This window comes from Papaver somniferum, chromosome 3, assembly GCF_003573695.1.
Source record: "Papaver somniferum cultivar HN1 chromosome 3, ASM357369v1, whole genome shotgun sequence".
In the NCBI taxonomy this organism is placed as follows: Eukaryota; Viridiplantae; Streptophyta; class Magnoliopsida; order Ranunculales; family Papaveraceae; genus Papaver; species Papaver somniferum.
The window spans coordinates 65022439-65048658 of NC_039360.1; the positions used below are offsets into that span (position 1 = coordinate 65022439).

A 26220-nucleotide genomic window follows, 5' to 3' on the forward strand; every position below is an offset into this window, starting at 1 on the left:
GAGTTTGGGGAAGAATAGAATCACCATCTAATAAATAACTCATATCTGAATCATTGTGAAGATTAACAAATACTCTAGGAGAGGATGGAGATGAAGAATCATATGAGTTTTCATCACTTGAATACCCAAACTTAGTGAATTGGGAAAAAAATATTTTCCATGTTTTTCTCCTTCATCTTCTCTAACTTTACTCTCTCAATAATTCTACTCATCTAATAAAAAACCCATCTTTTAATTTAATCTCACTAATTATTTTTAGCTAAATCATTTCACTAATCATAAACTAAAATTAATTATGAGGGTAGTTTCGGCATTAATATAATATCTAGATATGGGGTGACCTAGATTTACTTCTAATGCCTTTACCCAAAATAAAACCATGGTCCCCCAAAAAAACAGTGGTGCCCAAAAAATCGCTCTTCCAAAAATCTTCACTAAAAGCCTTCCTTATCCAAGCCCAATTAAATATTTGTGCCCCTAAGCCCAACTTAGCCAGCTAAAAAACAGATATGACGTTAACATGGAAGCTAAGCTTATTTGGAAGAACGTTATGCATCCTTCTTTGTCTGCCCAATATGGGATAAGTATGGCTAGAGAATGTTGTGCGACGCAAGACCTGATTGTTTCCAGATTTTAGCGAGAATGGGTCAATAGGTGCTATCTCTGTAAGCAAGTGAGAAAACTAATATTCTTGATATTATTGAAAGAAAATATTTTTTAGACACTTTAATGAGTTGTTATTACAGAGTATTTAAGGATGTATTAAATCAGCACAAGTCAAGTCAACATTGACATGTTGACTTGACACACACTTATCTGACACAATCACATATACTTAATATTCCCCCTTGAATATGATACTGTGAAAACAGAATCAAATTGAGAAAAGAAAAACAAGAAATTCAAAAGAGAAAAACAAACAACTCAAGAATGTATTTCTGATATTGTAACAGAGGAAGCAGGTGAAGTAGAAGAATCCTTGTCTGCATGTAGGGCTGTCAATGGATATTCGATATCCGGTAGCCGTTTACGAATATTCGGATTCCGTTAGGTTAATATCCGATAAAACAGTTATCCGATATCCGATAGTCTTAACGTAACGGATATCCGTCTATTAACATAACGGTACCGGTTAAGGGAGTTTCCGTTAGGTTAATATCCGATACCGTTATTGTATAACTATATCATAAAAAATTTCGGAAATTTTCGATACCTAATACCCTTTAGGTTTACTCTTTAGCCATTTGATTACGTCTCTCCTAAGTAAATATCGGAAATTATCGAATATTAACGAAAATTAACGGAAATTACCGGAAATTATTGAATATTAACGGAAATTATTGGAAGTTTTTTGTATCATGAGTAGATAACGGAAATTATCGGAATAATATCCGATATCCGATAGTTTTTCCTTAACCTTATCGATATGGAATTTTTGGATTTCGTCGGATATTATCGGATATTGGATATCCGATAACCCTTAACCTTATCAGTATTGCCAATATCCGACGGATATTTATCCGTTGCCATCCCTATCTGCATGAGAATCCAACAATTTATGCAAAAGCCTGAAGAATGTAGGAAAACACAATCCTTTTGTGAAAATATCAGCCAGCTGATCCTCTGAAGAAATATGTCGTAGCTTTAGAAATCCTTCTTCAACAAGTTCTCTGACTGTATGATAATGAATTTCTATGTGCTTTGTCCTAACATGAAAAACAGGATTAATTGCCAAAGAAATTGCACTAGTATTATCACGCATCGACAAGACTGTCTTTATAATAATCTTCAAATCTACTAATAAATATGTAAACCATTGTAACTCAGCAGCAGAACAGAAAGACATTTATATTCAGCTTCTGCAGAAGACTTAGACACTGTGGGTTGCTTTTTAGAAGACTAGGACACCAAATTTGAACCCAGAAAAACTGCATAACTAGATGTTGATCTTCTTGTATCAGGGCATCCAGCCCAATCAGAATCAGTATAGGCCTTTAAACTAGAAACATCACCCTTTCTTAATGTAAGACCCTTATCAACTGTTCCCTTTAAATATCTTAAAATTCTCTTAACCAATTGCAAATGCAAATCAGAAGGAGAATGCATGAATTGAGAAACATAATTCACTGCAAAACATATATCAGGTCTTGTAATTGTAAGATACTGTAAGCCTCCTACAAGAGTTCTATACACAGTTGGATCATCCAATTTAACTCCATCATGAATAGAAAGTCTGCTAGACTTAACTACTGGTGTATCACATGGTTTAGATTCCAACAAATTTGCCTTAGCTAACAACTCTAAAGTATATTTCTTTTGAGTTAAGACAATAGAATCACTATTTCTAATTGCTTCAATACCAAGGAAAAATGCCAAATCTCTTAACTCCTTCATAGCAAATTCATTCTTTAATGAAGTAATAAGATCAACAATCATCTTAGAAGAACTACCAGTTAATAAGATATCATCAACATAAAGAAGTAAAATGAGAATACCATCTGAAGAAGAATACACAAACATAGAATTATCTGAGATGGACTTCTTGAACCCAAAAGTAATAAGAAATGAGTTGAACCTATGAAACCATGCTCTAGGAGCTTGTTTTAACCCATATAAGCTCTTTTTAAGATAACATACATAATTTGGAGGATAATCTGGATGAAGAAAACCTTGTGGATGTGTCATATAAACATCCTCATCCAAGTAGCCATGCAAAAAAGCATTGCTTACAACTAATTGTTTCACTGGCCAGTTATATGTAATTGCTAAACATAGAACCACTCTAAAAGTTGGAGACTTGACAACTGGACTAAATGTCTCATTGAAATCAATTCCATCTTGTTGTGCATAACCCATAACAACCAACCTAAATTTCAGTCTATCAATGGAACCATTAGATATTTGTTTGATCCTATACACCCATTTTGAACCTAAGATATTCATATGTGGCTCAGGAGCAACATACTCCCAAGTGTCATTATCCATTAAAGATGTATATTCTTCCTTCATTGAGACTTGCCACTTAGGATTTTGTGTTGCTATCTTAAATGACTTGGGATCAGTTAAAGTAGTCAACAAAGATGTATATTAAGAAGATAGAGGATGTTTAACTGAAAGATGTGAAACATGATCAGGGAAACATGTATACCTTTTTGAGACCTAGTTACCATTGTGGTAGAAGGAAGAACTTCATGAGAAACAGAAGGATTTAAATCAGTTACTAAAGATGAGGATGAAGTGGAATAAGTATTATTAGAAGGATTTAAATCATTTACTAAAGATGAGGATGAAGTGAAAGAAGTATTATTAGATGCATAATAAAATTCAGATTTAGAAAAGACAACATGTCTTGAAATATAAAGCTTTTTAAGAACAAGATTATAACATTTATATCCTTTGTGAAGAGTACTATAACCAATGAAAACACACTTAACTGGTTTTGGAGAAAGCTTATCTGCTCTTGAGTGAGCAAGATGAGGATAACAAACAGTTCCAAACACTTTTAAAAAGGAATAATCTGTAGAACGACCAAAAAGAACCTCAAAAGGGGATTTAAAATTTAAAATTTTAGATGGAGTTCTGTTTATAAGATAAGTGGCAGTTAAAAAGGCATCATACCAAAATTATTTGGGACAAAAAGAATTAAACAACAAGGTATATGTTTTCGTTCAGCAAGTCCATTTTTCTCAGGTGTTTTTGGACAAGAAATTCTGACATTAATGCCACTAGATTGTAATAAAACTTGAAAAGATCCTTTAACAAGTTCTGTTGCACCATCAACTTGAAAAGATAAAATTTTGGTAGAAAATAAGTTTTCTGTATGAGTTTTAAAATGCTGAAAACATTGTGCAGCATCAGATTTCAGTTCCATTGGATAAATCCAATGAAACCTACTAAAATCATCAACAAAGAGAATATAGTATCTATAACCATGAAGAGAAGAAATGGTAGGTCCCCAAACATCACAATGTATTAAGGCCAAGGGTTTTTCTTCATGTGAGGAAGACAAGTGAAAAGATAGCTTTTTGCTTTTGGCAAGCTGACAAGGTTGACATAAAGCTGAAGGAATAACAATGATTAACACAATTTTATTATCAGAATGAAGTTTCTTTAAAATCGGAGCAGATGGATGACCTAATCTATGATGCCAAGTATTTGAAGATGCTGACAAAGTTGCAGAAAAAGAACAGTGAGAAGGAGGCATGTTAAGAATAGGATACAAAATTTTGACTACTCTTCCATGAACAAGCAAAGCATCAGGATGCAGATCCCTAATTTCATAACCATATGGATAAAACTTGAAATAACAAGAATTATCTCTAGTAAATCTTGCTACTGACAATAAGTTATGTTTCATAGCAGGCACTACTAAAACTGTATTCAATCTAAAACTATTTGCAGGTGTAACAATATTGGAAGTACCTACTGAAGTAATAGTAAGTGCCTTAACATTTCCAACTTGAACATTATCCTTTCCTTTATAGTTTGAAGTATGTTGCAGTAGAGTTTCATCTCCAGTCATATGTGCAGTGGCTCCAGAATCAGAAAACCAATGAGAAGCATTTGATGTAGAAGGATCAGAATAAGGACTCTCCTCATTTAAAGTAGTAAAGGCTTGTTGAGAAGAACCAAGTTGTGCTTCATTTGTAGAATTAGCAAAAGTTGGAGGATGATATCTAAAATAACATCTGCTAGCATAATGTCCCTTTTTACGACAAATTTGACAATCAACCATTGAAAAATCTCTTCTACCTCCATTTCCTTGTCCACAACTACTGCCTTGATAAGAATTTCCTTGAGATTAACTATTCCCTTGAGAAGAACCATTGCCTTGATGAAAACCATTTCCTTGATAAGAACCATTCCCATAACTTCTTGCATTATAACCAGTACCTCTTCCATTACCACTAATTTTTTTATGAGATCCAATACCACCATTATTCTTGGATTTGCCTCTTCCATTACCATGGAAATTATTAGAAGACCCATTTCTACTATAGAATGCAGTAGTTTGTTGAGAGTCATAAGTAACACTAGAATTATGTTGTTGCTCAATTAGCAATTGTTCATGATTCAAGAGTCTTGGTTTAAGTTCTGCAAATGTGAGAGGAGTCTCTCGATTCTGAGCAGCTATAACAAAAGTATCAAACTCTCTTCCTAGCCCATTCAATACATACATTACCAAATCAGTATCACTAACTTTTTCTCCAATTGCTACAAGAGAGTCAGTTATATTCTTGACATTGTGTAAGTATATTAAAACAGTTGAATTGCCTTTCTTTACATTAGGAAGCTGATTTCTAAGCATATTCTTTCTTGCCATGAATTGGCTTCTAAAGCTAATTTCAAGAAATTCTCATATTTCCCTAGCAGTAGACAACCCTAAGATATCACCAGAGATAGAATCTGTAAAAGTTGCCTTCATACAACTAATAACAAAACAATCAATTTTCCTCCATAAGATCCATTATGGATTTATCTTTAAAACTCCATCAATTTCAACCTGTTTAACAGGTTCTTGAATTTCACCATTGACATAACCATATAGATGAGTGGAAATCAAGATAGTTTCCATCTGATCTTGCCACAACAAAAAATTGTTCGGACTTAATTTTGTAGAAACAAAATTTGAGATGTTTGTGAATGGAAAAGTAAAGTCAGATGTATTACCCATTTGAGCAGCAGAATTGGAATTAGAATTTGAACCCATATCTTTTGTTCTTCGATAAACGATTGTTGCAGGTGACATTAACTGAATCCGTAAATGTGTTGAGATAAAAAAATTGTTGACGAACCAGATCTGACTTCAAAGATTTGAACAAAAATTGTTGAGAACAATTATTGAATCTGTAAAATTTATATATGAAAGTTGTTTGATTCTTGTAAGATTTGACGAAAAAGATTATTGAGAAAGATTATTGAGAAAGATTTTAGAATGAATTGTTTTGGCTCAGGATCATCTGTCTGATACCATGAGAAACTAATATTCTTGATATTATTGAAAGAAAATATTTTTCAGACACTTTAATGAGTTGTTATTACAGAGTATTTAAGGCTGTATTAAATCAGCACAAGTCAAGTCAACATTGACCTGTTGACTTGACACACACTTATCTGACACACTCACATATACCTAATAGCAAGAGCATATTATTTTGGGTCGCAGCTTCGCAAGAAGAGCATGGGAATGGATTAAACGCAATTTTCAAATTACTCCGGAGCAAAGCTGTTGGATTCTTACAACAAGCTTTATGCAGGGAACGATGTATGATTTTTGCGTTATGAAGTACTTTAGGGTGGCTTTCCACAGGACAACATTCTACAATCCAAAGGAATGCATCTGGTTAATTACCACCTTCTGTTAATGTTCTTCTTCTTAGTTGTGATGACGCAGCTAGGGACAATCCTGGAGATGCAGCTGCTGGTGTCATGGCAAGAAATAGCAACAGCGAAGTCTTGGGGACCATTAGTGTTGGTCTTGGTACCCAAACAAATTAATACAGTAGGAGTGGTTTTTTATGGTAAGCATACAACATACATTGAACGACACCAATGTACGGCAACATGTCGGGCAGTATTTAATACAGTAGGAGTGGTTTTTTATGGTAAGCATACAACGTCTTTTGGATTTAAGGTTATATTGTTCGGGTGTTTTGTGGATACTATTAGGTGTATCAAAGGCTAGTGGGCATTGTAATATACAATCAATTATCTGCAATTAGGGGTGGGATTTGGGTTGATTGGGCGGGTTAGAAGGCTTGGCCGAGGCAGACCCAAGTTAGGAATTCTTTGCCCAGATTGTCCATCGAGCCCGTGAAATCCATGAAGGCACTGTCCAAGTTCGCCCAAGTTATGGTCCTCGGATTCCCCGGATTTTTTGGGTTAGCCCAAGTTTTGCTAGACATACGAGTTTGTTAATATGATAATAACAAATTTTAGTAATAATAAGATTTAATGCTTCATTTATCTTAAATTTCCAAATAATTGAAAATTATTTACAATGATGTAAACTTTTTCCATATTCAATGATTAATGAGATAGATATAATTTATATTTAATATCTAAAATTACTTTAAATAGGTAATAATACCAATTATAAAAATAATTCTATACTCTATATAATAATTCTTCGAGTAGGGCGGGTTGTTTGGGTCAGAAATATTTGTGTCCATGCTTTCCCAAATTTAATTCGGGTTTATTAAATTTATGCCCAAGCTTGCCCAAAATTTTGAAATATGTAGCCCATGTCCGCCCAACATTCGGGTTGGGCATGGATTGGGCAGGTTAACCCAATCCAAGTCCCACCCCTATCTGCAATAGAAAAAAAAATCAATCGATTGAATCTTTTTGTTGTGTATTGTTCTATTTGCTACCGCTGTCTTGAAATCCTGGATTCGCCGCGGAGTACGGAATTGACAGTGATGGAACTAAGTATTGGCTCATAAAGAATTCATGGGGAACCTCAAGGGGTGAGGACGGATAAATAAGGATGCAAAGACACGTTGATGCTATTTTCATCTTGATGTGCAGTATCTGTATCTGTGTTTCTCCTTTTCATATACTAAATAAGTACAAACAAAAAGATACTCTTGAAATACATGTTAGATGTATAATCTGATAGTTTCTGCCATATAATTTGTGTTGATCCCCAGCTCAATAGATTGAGCACCAAGCTCACTATTATCTGCACCTCTAGGTACACTGCCTGCACCTGCAACTCCAGGATTCCCTCGTGTGCACCATCACAGAATCTGATCTTCATTAGGTAGTTGCCGAGTGCATTCAATGGGAGTCGCACGCCTAACTCTTTTATGCGATTGCGCCAAATGAAAGTAGTATAGTGTTGCCAAGTCCTCAAAAGAGTTATGCATGCAGCCCTTCATACGTTTATAATTCTCGTGGATAATCAAGTGGATTTTCATCTTTAGGACATGAAAACTGACCTTACCAGAATTTCTTAACCTCCAAAGTTCAGCTCTAACTGCAAGTTTGGTGTGACCAGCCACAGATTGATCACTTTGCTTTGACCTTTTGTTGCTATATAAAATGCAATAAAACTAAGATTTGGTTGGATATCAAATTCTGCAATAACCAACTTCCACGCGAAGCCTAGCTACACCATGAAACCACATGATCTAGCGTTTCCATCTTTTGCTTGCAAAGATAACACCTTGAAGCTATTGGGATGTCAATCTCCTTAAATCTCTCTTTAGTTGGACAACACCTTCTCCACAATTTTTTCGAACTCTGAGCTTAAAGAGTGGGATAAACCACTCTTCCAAATCAATTCATTCCTCAAGCTGAAAACTTAGTGCACAAAAGATCTGTGGCGGATCTAACGGAGAATAGACGCTACTGAATCTTCACCTCCAACTGGCCTCGGCAGATCTTGCAAATGCATACCTGCCTTCTCCAGAATTTGTCTAACTGCATCCATAATGAACCACAATAATGAAAGGTTATACACAGTGAAATGCTCTAATTTTTTCTGTGAGAGTGTAAGACATAATGAAAAGAACATTTTATGAAAAAAAATAAATTGTAATTCATCTTCATTTGGATGCCATGAAATGAATAATGCCAAAGTGTGAAGATATGTCAACCTAAGCATGTCAAGGGATCTTACCCCTTCAAATATTTGTGTGAATCAGAATAAACAGTCTTACTAATACTGTCCATTTTCTTTATTGTCCATCCATGATGCTTCTCAAACTGCTCTCTCTTGCACAAAATCTTTAACAGACTCCCTCAAAAGAGTTTCAGCTAGTTTTAAGACATTTTTGTTTCACCACAGCCACCACCACCACCACCACCACCACCACCATCACTACCGCTGCTGCTGACGCGTGCTAGTAGCAAGGGTTGTGACACCGACAGAGCGGAGCAGATGGTAGTGGCGGCAGAAGCAGATGTGGTGGTGGCGGCGATGGCAGGCACCTAACAAGGGTGTTTTGGGAGGATATTAAGAGACCCGGGTCACTTAAATCATATTCTTGTTTCTGTCTCAGCTCTCTGATCATGGATATACCTGAGAAATGCAGAGTAATACGTACACCTTAGACTACTTTCAAAAACTAGAAATGGATAAATGTTTATAAAATTATACCTACCTGTAAATTAGTAATGACCACATGAATTACTCCATCTTCATGATTTACTTCTTCTGCTTCAGATCTACTTTCTCATGTGCAACTTACATGTGATGAATAGAAGAGAAGAACAAGTAATTGCTACTTATGATTAACAGCGACTTTATGCATAGACATAACAAATTTTCCATAGCATGACATTTTCTTCTTAATCGGCAAACAAATCAATTTTTAAGGCTTATCAAAAGAAACTCTATAATAGAGTGAAACAACAGCTTCTTGCATGGAAACACTCACTCTAGCCAGGATCAACAAGCGAATGATTTCAAAAAAATCAAAAGAATAATTTGCCCCCTCATAAATGCAACCAATTCGTCAAACACCTGGTATCCTCAATCTATCGCAGAAAACCAATGCCACATCAAGAAAGCACTACCAATAACAACATATTTTGTACCAGAAAATAAAATATATCTGAAGCGCATCAAAAAAATCCAATAACATATATAAGTAAACAAACATGGTTTCAAATGTGATAGGAAGGATAAACAAAACCTACACAAATCGTTCTTGAAATCAAGATATCAGTGTCTTCCTTTAATAAGTTGAACCAAACAGGGATCCACATCTCTGTATGTACTTTAGACGTCACGGCCAGTACGAAGTCAGAATCACTCTGGAAAACACAAAAACTTTGGGAAGCAATCTCTGTACTATATGACCGAGATTATCATTTCCTTACCTTATGAACAACTCTGCAGCATAAAGTATGGCAATGCAGATTGATTATGAGAAGGAAATCGCTAAGTTCGAAAATTTCCATAATTGTGCAGTACAACTTCATCCATAAGATACCGCACTTACACAACTAACTCAAATCGTACACCCGTTACATTCTCAGGAATGTACAGATAGACGGAGCTTGATAGAAGCTAGGTCTAGAGAGAAGTAGTGAGCATTATGTGCAATAAAATGAGGCGTTTAGAAATACAAACAACATATGTAAGAACAAATTACATTCTCGGGAATGTACAGATAGACACAATAAAATGGGGAGTTAGAAATATAAATAGCATATGTAATAGCAAACCCATATCATGTATGGCCATGCATACTTGCACGAACCAATTCAATTAAAAAAGAACTTTTTATCCATAGATGGGCAATCCTTGGCCACATCCAGCACTCCATTACTCTCATTTCCAATGGTAGGTACGCACAAACAATCACGATACTATTATGTTTGCCTACAACGTTAAATCAGCATGGTTAATTACATAGTGAATAACTGTAGTTGAAATTCATGGTTGAAATACTGGCGAGATCTCAATAAGACTTTCTTAATGGTACAATGAAGAGTGTCCCTACGTGGGATTACTTTCCTTCTACAATAACAAGGGTCGCAGTATCAGAGAATATTAACTAGACTTTGTTTGACAAACAGCAATCATGACATGGGCCATCAAGGCAGTACAACACTACGACCAGTGCATAAAATTCGATATGAAATGGTGTCTAGTTGTTGCATCGGCCTACTCAACTGATAACAAAAAGTTTTGATGAGGTTTCCTTCCAATATACATTTTGACTCTCGCATAATATTATAATCCACATACAACGACATGTATGAGAAACACGTCATCAGCCGAATACTATTCCAATTAAAAGTTCCAAATGATATATAAAAAGCGACAAAAAACAGAATAACCTCGCAAACTACAAACTCAAGATAGTATAATTCCGCACACTGGTAAGTAGTATAGGCATAACTGCATGAGAAATGATTGTGCAACGGAAAAGGGTATGAGTCTGTCCGGCAGCATTTTCCCAATCAGAACTGAATTGCAGTACTATGACACAGTTCCTTACTCTACTATTTAATTCAATCTGGTCTTGAAACAACGGGCTATGTACATAGTCATGCCATTTTCACCTTATCTGATACTTGGATGAACAATGTATATGATGAACTTAAAGTGCTGTGGGTGACATGGAAATCAGGATTTGTTCAACAACTTCAAATTTACTTTTGCATTTAAACATTTTCTGGTCAGCATAAAAATTTACTTTATTAAAAGGTACACAGGCTGACACAATCGACTTCGTGAACAGCAGAGAAGCATGAATAAATACAAGGGAGACAACTGCAGAGACACAGAAAAGCCTTTACAGCTAACACATACCTATGTCTAGACAAAATGAAATAATTTACCTAGGAGATTTATCAGAAAGATATCTACCACAGGGGACGAGCTTCAATAGGGAGCGCGGTCTCCGCGTCCTGATTCGGAAACGTGATAGCTGCGGATAAATGATTTCATGACATTCAGAATAATGTGGTATGAGTTTGCAAGTTAAGTTGGGATCGCGTATAGCAAGTAATAATTACTTGTGAGCAAATGAAAATCGTTATACTAAGTAGTAACACCATATAGCCCTGTAGTTACCTTTCTTCGAGTTAATCTTGATGCTTTCCAGCAAAGTAAGCTTCTTGATTTGGGTTCCAATCTCCTGAAAATTTTGAAATAAGAAACAACTGAATTCAAGAACTGAGAGGATGTATTTAAAGGAACATCACACTGGTCAAGAGTAACCTAACAATTCCATAAACAGAAAGTAAATTAACGCACGTAGATCAGGGTTATAGACTCTCAGTGAAAATTCCATAAAAAAAAAAACTCTTTGTGAAAATAGGACAAATGCCAAACATTTCTTGCATAACATGAACCAACTTCATGGATTATAAGTTCTTGGGATATTGGCACATGCTCATAATGGCAATACTATGTAAAAAGCAAAATACTACATCAACTCAAGATAAAGAATATGACCCTAGATTTACTTTGAACAGTACTAAAAAATGAGGCATATAAACAATGGCATTGCATTACTTACAAGTTCTCTTGTTCAAGCTTCTCAGCAATTGAAATAGCTTTACGCCTTGTCCACCCATTTCGTTGTGATCCATCTGCTTGAATTACATGCGCCAAGGATACCTTGCTTTTTACAATACTCTGGCTTTGAGGATGTTCTCTAATTTTTCTCCCTTCTGGGACCGAATACAATGTAGATTTCTGATTAGCTGGTGGTGTTTCTCCACTCGACCCACTTTTCAAGCCTTTTCCTTTAATCTTTTCGGTGTTTCCTGAACGTTCAGTTCCCTCAGGCCCCCTCGATGAACCTTCTATTTCAACAATTTCGTTCTTTGATATCTCAACGGGATTCAAGGGCGACAAATGGACATGCCTAGACCCACCTCCTTTAAGAGCTTTATCTCTTTCATACCCTGCTTTTGAGATGCTAATCATACTATTATTTGGAAGGGACTCTTGGCGCGTGACCGTTCCAGAAGAGCCATCCTCAAAAGCTGGTAATTTCCCTCTCACATCTTTCCTTTGTTCACATCTCATCTCCAGTGTGATAGGAGACTGAAGAACAGATTCAAACGCCTGTAAGATGCTCCCACTGAACCTCTCTGCCTTGGACTTGTTCAGATGAGAACTGAACATCAACAGCACGGTTGGAGCTGCGAGAAAAATAAATAGGTGAGCAACTTAAAAAGGCAGAACAGGAATATTATGCCATCTTTCAGGAAGTAGGATCTCTTATAAAGGGAAATGCCAGGAATTCAACATTTGACTGTACTTATGTTTACCCAGAATTAGTTTTCTTTTCCACGAGAATAATCCAATAAACCGAAGCTCTAGGTCTACCCTATTAAAGAAAGTATTTTTCCTAGACAAAATGAAATAGATACTACGAAGTAGAATGTTAAGAATATCCCGCTATAAGTAGCATCTACAACAGTTGGAACAAAAGTGACAGCTCTATATCATCGGTATATTTAACCATAATGTTTAGTCGTTAAAAAGACGAAATAAACAAAAACAAAACCATAACAAATTTCAAAATCTGATCAGCCAGCTCATAATATATCGATTGAACTATTCAACAAAGCCTAACTATAGGTGAAATAGAAAGTCAATAGAAACATGTAACCCATGGTAGACATTCAAGATATTACCTGCACCATAGCTCACAGAGACCAGCCTTCCTTCTTGGTGCATGAACTGTCTTAGGGCATCGATATCAATCTTCTGAAGCACAGTCAACCAAATATCTTCTATTTCTTTGCGGTCTTTACCAGAAGTATACCCAGCACTTCCCCTACTTGCATCGGATTTCCTTTGAGGAGTCATCCCAGCATGTTTCTTTCCATCTGTAACACTTCCATTTACCTTAGCAGTGTCATGATTAAAATCAGACCCACTTCCAGCTTGGAAATCTCGCAACCTAGTACTGGTAGACAAGCCCAGACCACTGTTAGATGTCTGAGCGTGCTCAGCTGCACATCTCCCGGTCATATCCCTCCCATTAAGGTTACTTCGGCTCAAAGGACTGTGGGTAATACTTGTATCAGCAGAAGAACCAGGTAACATATACAACTTATCAGGAGCAAGTTGAAGCAAGGCAGCTGTTAGCCATGTTAATTTGTCATTTGACATTCTAAGTTGTTTTTCAGCTTCAGACAATGTTTTTAGAGCTTGACGCAGTTTCTCCATATCTTCCTTGGACACTGAATTGGAAATAAAATTATATATCAGCAGCTGTAACGAAGTTCATATGTTAATTTCAACACAAACAGATATAAATGGCGAGAAACCTATCCAAACAAATTACACTCTTCAACTCCTAACAGAAGATAAGTGATGAAAGAGCTTGCTCCAAGGGCATCAATTATTTGATCTCTTACGATGACAAAGACAAGCACATAAAGGCATCAAGTCGATATGCACATCAAAGTGGGTACATTGTCTTCTCATGTTCATAGCAGTTGAACTTCTTGTCCAATTTGGAACCCTCGGTACCACTTCTGAAAGCCTTGAGCATTAGAACTTCACTATTAAGATATGTTTTGGGCCAGTTTGGTAACCTTTGAATGTAATTGCTAGAACTATTTTGTGCTAAAAAGGTCTCCAGACAGATGGAGGTTCAGTGTACGGTACAGATTCTACAGAGCATGCATATCTACGTAAACTGGCAATACTTCCGCACATGCCTATCAACTAAACAAGGCAAGGTATAAGGTATTTCTATATATTAGACCCAGAAGCATGAAGTTATGCATTAAGTAGTTTTAAGTGCAGAATGATAAGTGTCAGTATGGCCTTGAGTAAAAAGCTTTTCCAGAATTGGAAGGCTAAACAAGTCCGCAGCAATTAGATTATGGAAACCCAACAAGACCTGAGAAACAATACACTTTGATTGGGAGATACGGAAGAAAGACAATATTGCAGTCTCACAATAGAGAATCAGCAGTACAACAAAATAAGTGTACCTCTAGTCGCATAAAGCTGAAGAAGAACAATAACTCTTGGCTGCATTTAAATCTTAGAAAAGAGATATTGCCAAGGTTTAGTTGGATAGCTGAGGACAAAAATGAGTTCGGAAAGAAAATGATCGGCACTTTGTAAGAAGATATCCATTTTCTTATTGAACAAAATTGATTCCACAATCATATAACATGCTTTCAAAGATCATGAAAGCTTGACAGCAAAACAGATATGGTAACGATGGGACACCTATTCTGATAGTAAATATATTAGATACATATGTGTTGTATGTACAGCTGCACGCAAAAGTTGTTTGATACGCTAGATATCATAGAATTTGATTTCCATATTCAATAGAAGGTCGTCAATGATCTCAGGCCAAACGACTGTTACTTGAATGGGCTAATTCAATCAATTTAAGAGACAAAAGGGAACAAAAGAGATGTACTGACATGTTAGTCGGCGAAAAAACTTCCGCCTTAGCCTTTCCTTGGTGAATATGTAACTTCCAGCGAGAATATCAGTTATTACCGTGGCAAGCTGTGACATCAATGCCAATGGGTCTACCCCGGCTTCCATAATCTCTCTTAAATTTTTGACAGTGTTCACAGTGTCTGCTGACAATGCCAAATCAAGTAGATCTACCAATTTCTCGTCAGAGATCAAACCAACCTGGAAAAAAATGGAAGAGAAGTATAAGAAGGGGTATATGAGTTCGAATGACAAACAATATTAGATAATATCAGCATACATATTATATATTATATAATTCAGGTTTTTACACAGAGATGATGCTAAAGCAAAGCTACTCATCAACTTAATGTATATAACTAACTACATTAACTTTGCCAGTCAGTTCAGTCCGTGGAATTCAGTTCGAGATGCTTTTTCTTCCTTCGTCCACAACAAATATACAAGTACATGAGGAGCAACAGTTAGCAGTGACAGAATTCTACGTAGCCAAGCAGCCAGTAGAAACCAATATCACTACAAACACCCGCCCGGGGATCCCATCTCTAAACTCCTGATCCGCGCATACCATAACTGAATGTAAAGTTTGTGACATCTACACTCTATTACTAAACCACTCATTATGTTTATTATGTTGACAACGCTTTTGAAAATCCATTGGGAAAACATTAAAGCATTTGAAGAGCACTAAGGACTGAGATGTTTCATCTTTCTCGAGAAGTAACTTCCAAATGGGTGTATACAAGAGAAGAAGTTCATGAAGAAGTCCAGTGCAAGTGGGGCATGAATCGCATGGTATGTCAAACTCAACAGTCTTACTTAATATGAAAGATCAAGTTCAGTGTTCATTACGTACGAATCTAATGTATGATGATAAATATAACCAGACATGGTAGATCATGGTAGATCGACAATATTTGGTCAGGGGCATAATTAATAATAGGTATTTATACTAAGGATGCTTTGGGATTCAGTCAACATTAATAGCGTCTAGAACATATAACTTATCCGTATAACATGAACATGTGCAGTACAATATTCAACTCACAGTGAAAGCGGATTCCTACTAAGCAAAAAACCCAAGGGGATTTCAGCCGGTCCAAAGTTTACGAGAACTTACTATTTTGTTCTTTAATTACAAAATATGAAAAAATCACTGCCATTCAAAAATTAAGACTATAGGCTAAAAATAAACTTCAAATTCAATGTATCATAACTTACACCTAATTCCGGCGGTAAGAGGCTATTATAGTATTATTTGGTACAACAAAGGATTCTAAGCATATATACGATGATATAAAAGGATAGCCTCAGCTTGTAAAAATAAAACACAGTGCAGTGCTAAGTAGGATAAAAAAAACTTACAAGCTCCTGGACTAGGGGAACGGAGATCCTCTGACCAAGCAAACTCAGCTGCTCAAGAGTCATCTCAGCATCCCTTAAAGATCCATCTGACCTTGATGCAATGAGTTTTAGCGCGTCCTTGTCGATTTCTAAGCCTTCTTTTGATGCAATCCACTGCAATGTATAGATGATATCTGCATCCTTCAATTTTGGGAAAAAGAATTTCTGGCACCTGGATATGATTATGTGGGGCAAATGATCAAGATTTGCACTGATAAGGATAAAAACGACACGTCCAGGTGCTTTATCAATGACCTTTGAGATAGCATTCCAAGAATCAGAAGGCAAGGTATCGCAATCATCGAAAATGAACACTCGATACTGGGATTGCAGTTGGGACATATTCATACTATCAAGAAGATCCATAATACTCTCAAAGTCGAAGTTACCAACTGGGCCAACCTCTCTCACATTTCTACTCTTACCCAGATCATGTGCAATGCACGAATTGCAGACACCGCAAGGTTTTGGATGCTCTGAAGCTTGGCAAATCAAAGCTCTGGCAAATATTCGAGCACAAGAAGTTTTACCAGTGCCATGAGGACCATAAAACACATATAGAAAACCAATTTTTCTCTTCAAAACTGCATTTGAAAGAGCTTGTGCTACCAAGTTCTGCCCCACTAGATCTCTGAAGGTCCTAGGCATGAACTTTTGCGTTAGACTTTGATGTCTACCATGGGATCCTCTCAAGGTCTTGTGACCAGATCTAGCTTCAGAAACAAAGTCAGAGTCAGCGTCACGCTTTAAACCATGATCAGCAAATATTCCTAGCTCGCCAGAGTAATCATGTACCCAAGCAGGATTATCACTGCTCCCCTGGGATCCGGATCTTTCAACTAGCAATGGTGCTGCTTCAGCATGAAAATTAGCAGACGGACTTGAGGATTCAGATCCCACAGCCATATCTAAATCATCCCTACCTTCAGGAAGGGAGCCTTCTCTTCTTAACCTGGATTCAGACAGCCCACATGATAAACTCCTACCTGCCAAGTCTAGAAATGTTTTACCTCTATGATGAATTCTAGACCAATTCCAGGGAATCCCACAACCATTTCTAGGACCTCCCGAAACATCCATGCTCGTCTGTCTTCTCTCTTCCTCTCCGTCATCCACATAATGCCTCCGATGGTTCGAGCCGTGTGCTAATGGATTAGAAGCGACTGACAATTCATTGTGAAGTCCAAAATCTCTTGATCCGGCAGAAGTCCTAGGTCTCCTCACACCACGAAACCTACGCTTTTTCACCCTGCTTAACTCATTGCGATAACTACGATTGCTTGCTTCTGGTTCCTCGTTGATTTTCTCATGCCGTCTGCATCTTCCATCATGGCGAATGTGAGAAGTTTGTCCAACATCACTGTCCACAGACATTTCGTTCAGCTGTTCAGAAAGAGTTTTCAGATAGACATTTTGATTTTGCTTCCCTCTTCTAACCATCCTCTTCTCTTTTCCATCTACTTTCCCTGTAACCAGAACAGAATTCTGACCATCTACCGGAGACTCCTCTATACCAGCAGATTGTTCGCTTTTGCGTCTCCTATGACTGGACCCTTCTCCCCTAATTTCTCCTCCCCCATCTTGAACTCCATTCAGACTACCACTAAAACTAAACCTACCATCGCTGACACCACCCTTGGTTACATCTTCCGCACCAACTTTTGATGTCCCTATAGTTGGTGAATCCCCAGACAATCTTTTAGCTTCCTCCTTTCGCCGTTCATGACCAACAGACCTTCTCCTCCCATCTGCTGATTCCTTTTCAAGTTTCCTAGACATAGATTCAACAATGGAAGGAGAATGCCATGAAGGAGGACTAGTAGAAGGATCTCTAAGCGACCTTGATCTCTGAAGAACAATCAAATCCCTCATAAGCGACCTTTCGGCCAAGATGGGGCTTTGTCTATGCATATGGTTCTTCAAGTGAATACAATTCGTCAAATGTACGTGGTTGCGAAGATGGTCACTGATACCCTCATTTTCATCTTTGACAAATCTACCATGTATAATAGCTCTAGTCATGATCAGAAGATAAACACATTCCCCGGCATCATTTTACACTGTCTCGGAGAAAAAATAGAAAACTCATCATACTAACAACAACTCATACATCACCAGTTATCAAGAATCTCATGTGCTTCAGAGAATACCAAACAAACATGCATCCTTTTGAAAACAAAAATTCTTAATCGATTGATCCGAAAACCAGCAACCAATAATTACAAATTCTCACAAACAAATAGCTCAAGGACTAGGATAGAATTGAAAACATGCACAATGCAGCTGAAAAATCCAGAAATGTGAAGAAACCTTGAAGCTTCTTACTCTGCAAAAACCCTAGAATAAAAATGAAGTTAGGAGGAGAGTAATGGAAGTCACCTGAGCTGAAAAACAAAGCATGGGATCCGTTTAAATCAAATCTTGTTGTAGGTATAATGAAAGAGAGATCTATCTCGCATGATTCTCTTTCGCGATAACGACAGTGTTTTTAGAGAGAGAGAGAGAAAGATATGGAGATCTGTCGAGAAACAGACACACCCCATACACACAACGGTGGTTTTGTCCGTTTTTCTTTCTTCTTACAGAACATTAACATGAACCCTCTTTTTTTTCGAAATAATAATTTGCTGGGATTTAATTCGGAATCATCATTAGATATTACATCCTTAAATTGGAATTCAAGAAAATTTAAGGAATTTAATTAGAAATTTTATTGATATTTGGGTACGAATCTGGAACTATAGTAAAGAGGAATCAAGATTTTAAGAGTGTACAGTATGGTACAGTCAGTGTGCTGGTGGTGGTCCATAAAAATTTGGGTAGTAGCATATTAATGGACTGCCATTGTAAAAATGTAAATAGCATTGAATGTAATATGTCCCATAAAGAACGGTGTCTATTCAACAGGGACTTTTTTAAACAAATAAAAAAATTATAACAAGATCTGTTCTGTCACACTCATGTTCACCGTTATTCATACACCCATGGATCTTGTCTTTGACGGCTTTGGTCTTAACTTGACAATTTTCTTTTTCCTTTTTCTCTAACTTTTAACAATTAATGGCTCCATTTAATTGAGATCGAAGTAAAAAACATGAATGAGTAATTACGGACGGATTAATGTTTTCCAAAAAACAATTAATAGAGATATTTTCCTGGAAGTGGTTGAGTTGGTCTTGGCCTTCTTGTGATCACCTATCATTTTCCAAAAACTTAATTCATTTAAATTGGCTGAATTATTGCAAAGGATGTTATTATGGACTTCGTGATTATGCCATGAAAGTAAACAATTTCTTGCGCCTCTGACGATCAAAGCATCCTACCAGCAAAAGCATGCTTATGAGGATTGAATTCTTAATCGGGGTTTAGCCTCTTTTTAGAGTTAGACACGTGCGCCTCGTAATGATTACATTTTAATTGAATACGAAAAGTCGTGTCAATGATGCGTAATCATGAAGCGACTTACGAGCATCGTAATCTGTTCACTCTCACATTGCCCCAGAGATGTAATTGTGATGGTCTCACGTGACCACCTCTTCTAAGCTTCTCAAGTCTAAACATAGACTTCTTATCTCACATGACCCTATACATACCTCGACTAAAACTAGAGTACCGTAGCCAACCAAGTAAGTACTGTTGTTCGCACTAGAATCTAAGCCGCTGCGATTGTTGACCATGTTCAGCCTAGTGACATTCACTTTGGTACTTAAATGCTAACCATCTGTAATTCCATTGACTGTTCCAGATTTGTGATAGGTATGATGATTAGCTATTAAATGGTGTCATTATAAACAAGAAATATTTGGGTGAATGATACTGTGAAAGCCCATATAGCAGCCACTGCAAGACTACGAAGATTTGTGATAGGTATGATGATTAGCGAATATTCCTCTAGACATCGCCACACCAAATCCCCCAACTAGAGATACTGTGAAACCCTATACAGCAGCCACTGCAAGACTACGAAGAACAGAGGTTCCCAGCCAATGGGATCAGTTTTCACTTCAGCCAGCCTAACCAGATAGAACGCAAGGAAGCTGAGCATGTGTCAATAAGGAAGCACGCTCCGGAAGAAGGCTCCATACGAATTTGGAGGTTGTGTACAGAAATGGACATATAAGTCTTTTTGCGTTTTTCGGACATCTGGGCAGCACACAAACACATACCAAAGAAAAACAACAACAGCAACAGCCTACCTAACAGGGACTGGCTGAAGAGAAGAAATGGGAATTGAGAAGATGTACACCAAATTTGGACATTATGGATATCCGAACTTAGCATAAGCTGCCCTAGCCATAGAATTATCTCTCTTTTCGGATGAATTAGAACTCAATGGAGTCCATTTTTTTTTTTTGCCTTAGCACCAATCTCATATATCAGGTCATGAGTTCTCCAAAGAATGGAGTTGCTTTTATTTGGAAGGATGTGCACTACTCTTTGACAATCACCTTCAACAATCATACTATGAGCAATAACATGAGCAACAACATTAAAGGCTAACAGAAAACTCATTGCTCTTGGCACGAGTGGAATAGTTGTCTGGACTTCAGTAGTTTTAGCACCAAGAATAACTATGTTGACATCACAAGCAACAACAACATCCATCTTACTATAATAAAGAAAAGGGGGGCTTTTCAACCGTGGCCCCCCTTTTTTACTTAACTACCCTCGCTTAGATTCCGATCACAGCTATGCAATAGAGGGTAGTACAGTAACTTGATCTTCCTTTTCTCTGCATCTCAACTCTCTTCTTCGTGAACACACGCACCCTCTTCACCTCCTCCACGAATTCTGAAACACCACCACCATGAAAGAGACACAGCGGCTATGACAACTCTGAGACCTAACACCATATTTCAATCTAGGTTAGTCAATTTTGAATCAAACTATAATCTGATTCTTATTTAATTTTGGGAATTTCAATCACTCATTTTTTGACCTAACTTTTTAGTTTCGCCTTCGCAATTTCAAACGTTTTTAAAATTGGACCTTACAGAAATTTGTGAACTTCAATTTCCCTTTGGGTTTTTGGTTCAGACTATACATCTTTCGATAATTTGTGAACAATGGTTTGGAGAACAGCTTTCAAGCTACATAAATGCTTCGGTTGAAGATCAGCTTTTCTTGACAGTTTGAATTCTAGAACTGGGGGTTTTATCCCCCTGAATCAGGTTAGTGTTAAACTAATTGAGTTACTAATTTGAGATTTTTATTGGGAATAACCTGTTTATATGATTAGGTTAATGTTATGTATACATACAAAATTTGAACGAAGTGGCTATTTGTTGGTTTTGAATGGGCACACGGATAGAGTTTGTGCAATAGAAGCTTTCTTTATTGGTTTTTGATGATTGAGGCTATACATGTTTAATCATATGATTTGCTAGGTCAAGTACACACAGAAATGCTACTAAGTACCATGGAGAAGAATGATTTCGAGTTAATGCTTATTCCTTAGACAGGTTAATGATTGGGGTTTTGTTAGAGTGTTATGCTCAAGAGATAAGAATAAAACAAATGGAAGATATTTTATCTGGGTTATGTACATACAAAATTTGAATGAAGTTTTGAATTTGGACAGTTTGTATGATAAAAGCTTTCTTTATTGGTTTTGATGACTGAGGCTATACATGTTTGTTGCATCTTTGTAGTAATGGAAAGCAAGGAAGTCTTCGTTCCCCGTCATAGCCCTAGAATCACAGGGCAAGATCGAGTTCGGGAGTTGATAGAAACGTCAATCGCAGAGCAAGCTCGAGTTAGAGAGAAGCCGGATATGAAAAATGAAAGGAAAAGACAATGTTGCCATGAATTAGACTCACATCAAAGTTCTAATCTGCTACAGCAGCGTCGATTTCTTGAAAGAGCCAAACAAAGCTCAATGACAATACATGAAAGGGAAGCTTTAAGTTGATCATGATGGAGATATAAAATCCTGATAAGACTGTTATAGGTGGAGTTCACAAAACATTTTATATGAAACAACAAATAGCAAAATGCATCAGATAGCCAGTCACAAAATGATTTCTGCTGGGTCAGCAGTTTCTTATGACCATGATGGCATCTACTAGGGAGGTGTTGCAGACTTGCTTCACTAGAATGACCCACTGGTGGCGGAGGCGCATGCTTTTAGGCTGGGCAGTAATCTCGCAAAGTCCTCAAATGTTCAAAACCTCATTTTGCAAGGTAACTCTCTGCGCATAGTTAAAATTCTTCACCAGAACTCCTCTGCTATTCCTTGGCGTTTAAGAGACTTCATTAGTGATATTAGATGACATGAGAAGCAAAGTCTTATAACAGTTTGTGAATTCCACCTAATTGCTGTAAGTTGATCAAGATTGAGATATAAAATCCTTTCAAGTATGTAGATTCGTTCTCATAGGAGGAATCCATTATGTTATTTGATATAGGTTAATTAGTATTAGACTATTAGTAATTGATCAGTTATGATCTTTTAATAAGTTCCATTTTGTGACTGCTATACAGGAGGACTCATTCAGGGAACTTCTGTCTTTCGTACCACAATAAGAGGCTGTTAAACGTCAAGTCTGTGCTTCAAGACTGTAGCATATATTGTCAGGTACAAATTCAGATGTCATGGGTGATGGTAACTTCTCTGGATTGTTTTTTGGTTTGTCATGTGGAAATGCAGAGGAGGCGGGACATAACCTATTTCTCTAACATTGTTAATTTTTTATCGACCGGGACAGGGGTTCATACTGTGTAAGCATTTTGTTGTTTTTGGGTGTAGTAACATTCTTGGTTTACTGGCATGGTAAGTATCAATATAGTAAATAACTACATTTTCTTGAGCATGTTTGAATTTCGGACCTGCTTCTTATATTCAGGAAACTCATCCACTAGCATAGGGTTATATGAATAAGAGAAGTGTGGCCAAGAATTGGATTTAGAGTGCTTTTGTTAATTAGTCTCGTATGAGCTTATCAAGTCTTGTTGTACAAAGCATTTCATTCGTTATTATAAGTTTAGGAGCCATGTACAAAACTATTTTAACAGTACAATGTTTTAATTCCAGGAAGCAACTAATCATAACGACAAGTTGGCAGGTCATCACTTGATGTAGTACTGCGCTTCTCATGCTGGGAAACAGCACATGCTCCATTTTTATCCATTGGACCTTCATTTAGTGCAAGGGAGTATCTTAATGTCATGAAACTGAAATTAGTCACATCTACTGCAACACATTATTGTAAATGGTATTCTGAATTTAAGTTACACAGTACTAACTACTAAGCTACTTAATATTTTGTCGAATCTGTTGGAAACTACCAATAGTTGGTGGTATTGATCTAGGTGTGTATCCATGGTATCAGAAAATGTTAATAAGTTCTATTTTATTTGGAACAGAGTGGCAGGCGCATCGCGCGTGCGTCTTATACTAGTATTAATCTTAATAAAATTTTGAGCTGGAGGTTACCACTGAGTAGTAGGAGCTTGATTAAGCTGGGAGGTGTGTGATAGTTGGAATCGAGTTCCTCAAGTTCATGATCAGTTGCTTCTTTATAGGTGGGTACGCCAATACAAAGCATCGTGGATTATAACATGGATGTTAAAAGGGGATTTCTCAAAAATATTCTTGTTGCGAGCTTCCAGATAGCCCACCAAATATAAGCACCCATACAAAAGTTATCATACACATCCTGCTTCGACAACCAGAACTTGTAAAAAGCAAGAATTGAACTTTCTTGGATGAAGTTCATGTCGTTGTTCCAAAAGACATAGCTACTATAGCGATGCTGAAATAAATGATACTAAAAACAATTTTTATGGTCTAAATGCTATTATCCATGCCATAGTCTTCAACATCATGTGTCCACATGCACTACGTCGAAGCAAGCTTGGGATATCTTAAAAACCTTATTTGAAGGGAATACCGTTGAGAAAGAAGCAATGCATCAAAACCTAACTTATGAATGCGAAAACCTTTGCATGGCTGTTGAAGATTCGTTTGAGGAATTTAATCACAAGTTATATGAAATAATGAATGTTTGTCATATATTAGGAAGGACTATTCCTGAAAAAGGTGATTTTAATGAAAATTCAGAGATCTTTGCCAGCTCGATATGAGTCTAAGAAACATGCCATCACTGAAGGAAACGATCTTACTACACTTTCCAGAATCAATCTTGTTGGAAAGTTGAAGATCTTTGATCATGAACATCAAACTAAAGATCGAAAAAATATCGCCTTCAAAGCACTTAAAAACACTAAAGTACTTGATAAAAGTGAAAGTGTTGACAACTCTGAGAAAAGTCTTGTTAATGAATTACCAGATGAAGATCTTGAAAATTTTGTATCTCTTATCACAAGACAGTTTAGAGATCTTCTCGAGAAGAGAAATGAACGGTTCTCTAGAGAACGTCCGTCGTCATCAAACAAGCTATATGATCGTATTCCTCCTAAAAAGGTGGATGACAATAGTGATGATGAGGATATGCCTCAGTGCTTCAAGTGTAGAGGTTTCAGTCATTTTGTTGACGAATCTGAAACCACATAAAATACACTGGCAACAGGGATCTTGCTGCAACTCTTAATGAAAATTATGATCGTTATGAATCAGCAGAGGAAGATGTGTCAAGTATATACAGCACTTTTGGCAGAAGTGGCTAATTTTGATGAAAGTAGCAATACTCACATCAACCTTGATAAGATTCTTGAAGATCCTTCTTTAATTACGTTTGAGGATATAATGGAATTTTCACTTTCTAATGAAAACTTTGTTACTAATTTTCAGGATCATATCAAGTGTGCCTATTTGCAGATACAAGAGATGTTCTCGGACCTCTTCTCAACCAAACATGTCCTTACTGTACCACTGAAGGTCAGGGACTCAAACAGTGTTTCAAGTGCAAACAAAAAGTGAGGTATGTCAATAAACTGCAATGCAGGGTTAGTCGTTTGACAAATATGCTTCAATTCTTCCAAAAGTCAAACCCTTCCAAGGTAAGTAACTATGTTTCTTCTTCTTCTTCTTCTTTTAAAAGTTTGAATGATTCTAAGGGAAATGATAAACCTAAAGGAAATAAGAGATCTAAATCTAAACGATTAGTGAAAATGGATGTTGACAAACCTATGCACGAACCCCAACATAAATTAATTATGTTGGAAAAGGTGTATTTTTGTCTCAACTGCCCTCCAAAAAGACAGAATTGTGCACCTCAAGGGCTTTGGGTCAAACTATACTTAGTTCATGTCTTTAATATTATTACTTGCATTTTTATCTTTCGATTCATCAAGAGGATTTTAGTTTAAAATTATTTCCATTAAAAAATAGAGAATAACAATAGTTCATGTTGAACCTTGCTTCATTGAATCTGGTCCAGTATATGGTTAAGTATCCACTCTGGTTTTTGACTTAGTTATTAACTTAAATGTCAAAATTTATTCTCACTGCATCTTCAATGAGTCTATGACTTGATGCTACACACATCTCTTTAAAAAGTCCATGAATTAATGACTTGATGTGGGTATAAAGTAAGTCTTGTGCCTTTCAGTATAAAATTCTCCCTGCCTATGTGACTTCTAAGCAAGAGACGAGAATATGATCCATGAGAATTCTTACTTGACAAACTAAGATTCTACATGTGGTCTTAGAAAAATCTAATCATACAAATATAATAAACTTAAGTTTGGCATGAATTTTTGAAGGTTTCGTATTGAGACTTACCTCTCTCAATTCCATACACTCTTTTCATGCTACTTTTCAAGTATCAATATTGAATAGACTTGTCCCATGTACAAAATTTAAGGAAGGGTGTTGATGGTGGTTTTTGATTTAGGGATAAAATCGTGAAACCATGTATTTTAATACACTGTTGTCCTGCAAAGGAACAAAAGCCATTTGGAAGTGATGAGTTCTTAAACCTTTTCACTTACATATGTATTGAGCAATTCAGCATATTTAT

The 26220-nt window shown here is 36.7% G+C and overlaps 1 protein-coding gene and 2 long non-coding RNA genes across 8 annotated transcripts; 1 reads left to right on the forward strand and 2 right to left on the reverse strand.

Annotated features, from left to right (window-relative positions):
- Positions 1 to 7521: 7521 nt before the first annotated feature.
- Positions 7522 to 9625, reverse strand: LOC113361320. Its single transcript, XR_003365069.1, has 3 exons — positions 9111 to 9625; positions 8627 to 9028; positions 7522 to 8427 (listed from the first exon to the last, which is right to left on the reverse strand). It is a non-coding gene; the product is annotated as an uncharacterized LOC113361320 (long non-coding RNA).
- Positions 9626 to 11092: 1467 nt separating this feature from the next.
- LOC113356349 (protein STICHEL-like 3) lies at positions 11093 to 19087 on the reverse strand. Of its 3 annotated transcripts, none has more exons than XM_026599462.1 (7): positions 18677 to 19087; positions 16259 to 18293; positions 14875 to 15094; positions 13114 to 13665; positions 11985 to 12615; positions 11537 to 11600; positions 11093 to 11390 (listed from the first exon to the last, which is right to left on the reverse strand). In XM_026599462.1, exons 2-7 carry the CDS (start codon positions 18206 to 18208, stop codon positions 11298 to 11300), a joined length of 3510 nt encoding a protein of 1169 aa, XP_026455247.1. In that variant the 5' UTR covers positions 18209 to 18293; positions 18677 to 19087; the 3' UTR covers positions 11093 to 11297. The 3 variants fall into 3 exon arrangements, with proteins under 3 accessions (XP_026455247.1, XP_026455246.1, XP_026455245.1); XM_026599461.1 differs by having other exon boundaries at positions 16259 to 18357; XM_026599460.1 differs by having other exon boundaries at positions 16259 to 19087.
- A 1901-nt stretch (positions 19088 to 20988) lies between these two features.
- Positions 20989 to 23661, forward strand: LOC113356350. Of its 4 annotated transcripts, none has more exons than XR_003362949.1 (4): positions 20989 to 21468; positions 21949 to 22480; positions 22781 to 23069; positions 23331 to 23661. It is a non-coding gene; the product is annotated as an uncharacterized LOC113356350 (long non-coding RNA). The 4 variants fall into 4 exon arrangements; XR_003362948.1 differs by having other exon boundaries at positions 20990 to 21162; positions 21294 to 21468; positions 22781 to 23661; XR_003362947.1 differs by having other exon boundaries at positions 20994 to 21162; positions 21335 to 21468; positions 22781 to 23661.
- The last annotated feature ends 2559 nt before the right edge of the window (positions 23662 to 26220 follow it).

Coding starts and splice junctions, on each gene's coding strand:
- LOC113356349 (XM_026599461.1), bottom strand. CDS start 18,319: ATGACTAGAGCTATTATACATGGTAGATTTGTCAAAGATGAAAATGAG. Junction 15,095..16,258: donor TTCCCCTAGTCCAGGAGCTT/GTAAGTTTTTTT, acceptor ATTTTTTTCCAG/GTTGGTTTGATCTCTGACGA. Junction 11,391..11,536: donor CAAGATTAACTCGAAGAAAG/GTAACTACAGGG, acceptor ATTTATCCGCAG/CTATCACGTTTCCGAATCAG.